At 40.3% G+C, this 5344-nt stretch overlaps 1 protein-coding gene across 7 annotated transcripts in view; it reads left to right on the top strand.

Annotated features, from left to right (window-relative positions):
• The window catches only part of STAMBPL1 (STAM binding protein like 1), a 40388-nt gene extending 35589 nt beyond the window's left edge, over positions 1–4799 (top strand). For 4 of the 7 annotated variants that reach the window (XM_006096624.3, XM_014462536.2, XM_006096623.3 and 1 more), the window contains 3 exons: positions 2480–2592; positions 3524–3623; positions 4465–4799. In XM_006096624.3, coding sequence (XP_006096686.1) covers positions 2480–2592; positions 3524–3623; positions 4465–4521 — 270 coding nt within the window. In that variant the 3' untranslated portion in view covers positions 4522–4799. Of the gene's footprint in view, positions 1–111; positions 244–2257; positions 2377–2479; positions 2593–3523; positions 3624–4464 lie in introns of those variants that run through there. The other 3 variants (XR_002831167.1, XR_002831168.1, XR_002831169.1) reach the window with 3 other exon arrangements.
• The last annotated feature ends 545 nt before the right edge of the window (positions 4800–5344 follow it).

The raw sequence follows: 5344 nt of genomic DNA, 5'->3' as shown, positions 1-5344 counted from the left end.
GAATTCACCTGTAAATTTCCATTGTGCCCTTGGTCAGGACTCTAACTTCCTTGCTTCCAGGTTCCCTCACGGGTCCAGGTGGGACTAATGTAACCCTCTCTCCCTCACCAGATTGGTGTGAGCTGTAAGAAGATGCCAGGTTGAAAGCCTTGTGAAAAGTATAAACTGCCTCTCAAATACAAGAGATTATGTATAATGAAGAGTTTGCAAAACATTCCCTATGTCTATTTGTTTTACTTAATAGTAAGTAATGTGCCTTACTGTTTGCTTAGAAATTGCTGAATTTTAAAGGGATTATTTACTTTAATGTGATTTTCTGTAACAAGAAAGTATTTTGAAGCAAAAAAAAAAATTGTAGCAAATAAATTGTAACATAAACTTAGGAAGAATGATAGTCCATTAAATTTGCTTACATCAAAAAGTCAGTGCTAGTTTATCTTACAAAACATTTCCCTAATTAGAAATCAGAGTTTTTCCCTGATGTCCTAGGTATCTAATGTATGCAATAATGAAATTGGGTCATTTGCATAATGGATTTGGCATAATTCTAGAATTCCAGGATTTTGCTTTTTGTTTAGTTCACTATACCAAATTTTACGGTTCGGTGGAAACACTAAAATGCTATATGTCTAAACTTCAGTGATTGTAATGACTTTTTGTGAAGATTTTTATTGGCACAATGATAGCAACAATTCTCCAGCTAACTTTTTTTTCAGCTATAAATTAGTCAAGGGAAAGAAGGGCTGAATTGGAATCAGATAGATCTGGAGTTGAGTTTAAACTTTTCAGCTTAATGAGCTGTATGACCTTCACTGTGTTATTAACTCTTCTGCTTAGCTCGGTTTCCTCATCTGTAAAATGGGGGTTATGATAGCACTTCTCTCATCTTGTTGTTGTAAGAATTAAATGAGATAATTCATGAAAAGTCATTCGTTCAATTGTAATAATTGACATCTGCTGTTATTGTTATCATCATCATCGTCATTTTTTTTTTCCATAAAAAAAGGTGGGGAAGGGAAGCACCATTTTCCCATGGATCAGTTGTCCTCATGAAGTAGAAGTGATTCCTCCTGGCAGCAACAAAGGGCTCAGAATGCCTTGTGTGCTTTCAGTTTGGAACGAAAGGGACAGGCGAGTGACTGGTCTACTTGACAGCCTGCTCGCTGCCTCCAGAGCCCTAGAGTTCCTCTGAACACGTCTCACTTTCTCACCGAGGCCTAGATGGCTCTCTGTGTCAAGGGAAAATTTTCACTGAGACAGGTAACAGGCAGTCAGGCCCTCCCACCCATGCCTTTACTGAAGATTTGGGTTTTAAAAAATGAGGTAATTTCCATTCCTCTGTTGATCTCGGTCTTTGCAGACCAAGAGTTACTTTTTTCTTTGCAGAACATGTATCGTTCTGTAAATAGATATGAATGGATTTTTATCTTCATTCTAGTAAATAAAGTAGAAAGGAATTTTTAAATCTTACATCTCTTGAACAAGCTATTGTTCTACATGATGGCATGAAGCTGTTTCTATGAGCCCATGCCCATTAGTGGTGACAACATTAAATTAACGCCAGCGAATGGTTTTGATTTCTTTCTATGTGCTAGGCATTCCACATGGATTGTCTCATTTAATTTTCATAATCCCGTGAAGAAAAGATTACCCTTATGTTAGAGTCGAGGAAATGGGCGTGGGGAAGTTAAGGAATCTCCACAGTGTTGTACAGCTAGTGGAGGAGGCCAGACCCAGGCATGTAAATGGTCACATTCCTTTTTTGAGGGTAATTGGGTTGACTGTGAGTTTTAAAATCATTGTGGCGGCATGGGTTTTTCATATCCAAGTATGAACCTCTGATGTGCCTCTCATAAATACGTGTGTATATAAGCCCCAAATCTGGAAGATAATTCCTTTACTTTTTTATCTCTTCCTTCTTGCATTGTGCATACTTATTGGCTGTGCAAGATGAGTCCCAAACACCTTGAACAACCTGAAGAGTTCCGTTCTCCCATTGGTAGGGAATGGCGATCCACATAGGGGTAACAGCACCATGTGGGGAATTTATTGAAAACTTTCCTTTCGTGTCCAGGGTTTTGTGTAAAGTACCTCTGGGTTTCTAGTCACAGCTCTCTCCTCCTGACCAGCTGTGTGACCACAGGCAAATTACTTAAAGGAACCTCGGGATCCCTGGGTGGAAAATTGAGATAATAATAGAGGTGTCTCCTTAGATGAGTTGTGATGATTAATTTCCAGTTCTGTCTTTTCCAATAAGTAGAACGGACATGAACACTCCCAAGAAACTCTTCTCAAAGTCATAGTTTTTCCAAAGATGCAAACAGGGAGGGTATATGTCAGCAGACACTTTAAGAAGTTTATATCTGGTTAATGATGGTAAGAAGGAAATAGCAAATAACTAGAGTTTTCTCTTCGCATGGTCTGTGGCCTTGGCTAAGACTCAGCTACCCCATAAGATTGTCCTCTTCTCTTTCCATAGACACATCCGACCCAAACAGCATTCTTATCCAGTGTCGATCTTCACACTCACTGTTCCTATCAGCTCATGTTGCCAGAGGCGATTGCCATTGTGTGTTCACCAAAGCATAACGAGTAAGTGAATGAGTACCTGTACGTGGAGGGGCTCCAGTGAGGCTGGGACTGGGGCTGCTGGGTTCAAGTGTGTCCCCTCCACAAGGCAGGCACACCATGCCCTTGAGGGAAAAGATTGGTGGCAGTCAGTTCCCATGTCTCTTTAGCTTTAAGGTCTTTCTTTTCAAGGTCCTTTTCAGTGGGAGAATTGCTGGTTCTTTTTCTCCAGTTAACATGACCTTGAAGTGGCTAAATTGGATGTTATTATTCCAGTTTATCATTTGAGATGTTAGTTCTCCTGTATTATTTCCTGTTGTAGGAAAATGTCCAGCCTTCGTTTAATTACCTCCAAAACCTTTCTAGGTTTGGGAGATGATTATTATTGTAGAGTGATTATAAGCACAGGACTCATGTCAAGTTATATAGGAATCCAGTCTCCACCCTCAACTGGTGTGTTTAGCAGGATGCCTGACCACCGTGAGGCTGGGCCTCTTCATCCCTGACACCTGCCCATCACAGGTTGATGTGAGCATGAAACTCAAGGTGACCGTCTATGTAAAGGGCTTAGCATCGTGCCTGGCCCCCAGCCAGCACTCCGTAAATATTTGCTGTTGCGATCACCACTATTGCCATTGTTAAAATAATTAGAAAGATCTGCCACCCGCAATCTCCTCCAGGGGGCCTCGGCGTTTCCGCTGTGGTCTCTCCAGTGGGTCAGCTGCCTCTTGCCCTGATAATCTTGCAGGTGTTTGGAGTTAGCACTGGCCCCTCCAGTGTGTCTCACCTCTAGGCCAGTCATCGTAAGATTGGTTCAAAAAGTCATGTGGAATTCCTAGTTTGTGGTGCCTTCCTCCTTCCCATTTGAGGAATATGCTTGTGCCATTCAAATAAAGCATCAGGAAAGCCCAGACGATCCTTAATTTTTGTACCTTTCCTTCACCCTGAAACTCAGCACTGGCATCTTCCGGCTCACCAGTGCTGGCATGCTCGAGGTCTCCACCTGTAAGAAGAAGGGCTTTCATCCGCACACCAAGGAACCACGGCTGTTCAGCGTGAGTAGACACTGTTGGATATTTAATTTTAAACAATATATTTTTATTGATTTCAGAGAGGGAGAGAGAGAAACATCGATGATGAGAGAGAATCATTGATCGGCTGCCTCCTGCACACCCCACACTGGGGATCAAGCCCACAACCTGGGCGTGTGCCCTGACCAGGAATCGAACTGTGGCCTCCTGGTTCACAGGTCAAAGCTCAACCACTGAACCATGCCAACCAGGCACAGATATTTACATTTTTACCTTCTCACTTTTTTTAGCAGTATAATATGGGATAAAACATTGTAGTGCTTAGTTTGGAGTTTTCTTATCTAGAACATTAATTATTCTTTGTAATTTGTCCTATTATTTTATTTACCGGCCCATGTCACCTTTCCATTTATGTATCTGTGTGATACTTAAATACAGTTTTCTTCAGATTCCAAGTAAGCAAACAATTCTTAAATAAAATGATATCGAATGTCTCATGAATTATTTCCACATAATGTGGCTACATTTTTTTTCATAGCAGTAACTTCTTAATCAGCGTTGTATAGCCCGAAAGAAACATTATCTGGCTACAACTTTTCTTTCTAACTGATTCCTTGGTGGTTCTCTGGCTGTAACATCTGAGAAACATTGGTTTGAAGTTAGTATTTATTTAAAATAAAAATTACTTGGCAGCCTCTGTAAATATTTTCTTTTTGTTGAACATGGCTACACTTGATTATATTTGTTCTCATTGGAAATATTTTTTTTAAATTAGGAACATTTTTAAATTAGGAAATTCATATTCCCTCCCTAAAGAGAATTTTGTTAAACATTATGATCTAAAGACATTTTTTTTCTTTCCTAGGTATGCAAACATGTGTTGGTAAAAGACATAAAAATAATTGTGCTGGATCTGAGGTGATATGTTCTGAAGATTAGCACAGTCACCACCGGATACCTGCCCATGAACATGTGGTCCCTGGATTTTCTTAAGATGTTTCCAGAAGTGACTGATATTTTATATTTATACATTTTAGACCAGAAAGTTTGATATTTATTGCTCTTGTGCATTTTGAAGTTTTCTTTTTGGGTTGCTCTGTCTCAAGAGTGGTCACAATGATGTTAAATCAATACCCATTAATGGACCCAACTACTATGACCAGATAATAAATTATGCTGCAAACTATAATATGACCAGTATTTAAAGAGGTCTCTGCATACATTTTCAGAGCATTAGATGTTTTGCTGTATTTTTTCTCATTCCTATGAAATATAATCCCAAACAAGGAATTCTGAGTAGCAGGTGGTCTCCAAGCCAGGCCATCTGCTTCCACAACCTTTCCCTGTGCTAGGAGATGAGCTGATTCCACATGTGAGAAGAAATATGGCTATAATATGGGCTTCATATGTTAAGAAATTGAGGATAACATCATTCAGGGAAGAGTGGGTTGTCTATGGAGCTGGACATGCAAAGTTAATTTGCCCTTAGCTGGTGGTGTCCGTAGACTCAAAGCCCCATGCATAGACCAAGCCACACTCTAGTTCTATAGTCTAGGATCTGAAACTTCCAAGTCCACAAGTTGTCATAAGGAAGAAACAAGCCACTGAGCTACCCATAGCAGGCTCTTCATATGTGAGAACCGGAGCAGAATCTGGGTGGCACAGTACTAGTATTAGGGAGTAGACCAGTGCGGGAGGAATGCTACCTTGTCCACACACAGAGTGCAGGGAATACCCCTCTTTAT

The sequence above is a fragment of the Myotis lucifugus genome, unplaced genomic scaffold (genome assembly GCF_000147115.1).
Source record: "Myotis lucifugus unplaced genomic scaffold, Myoluc2.0 scaffold_184, whole genome shotgun sequence".
Taxonomy (NCBI): domain Eukaryota; kingdom Metazoa; phylum Chordata; class Mammalia; order Chiroptera; family Vespertilionidae; genus Myotis; species Myotis lucifugus.
This window is presented reverse-complemented; position numbering and strand designations above follow the sequence as displayed.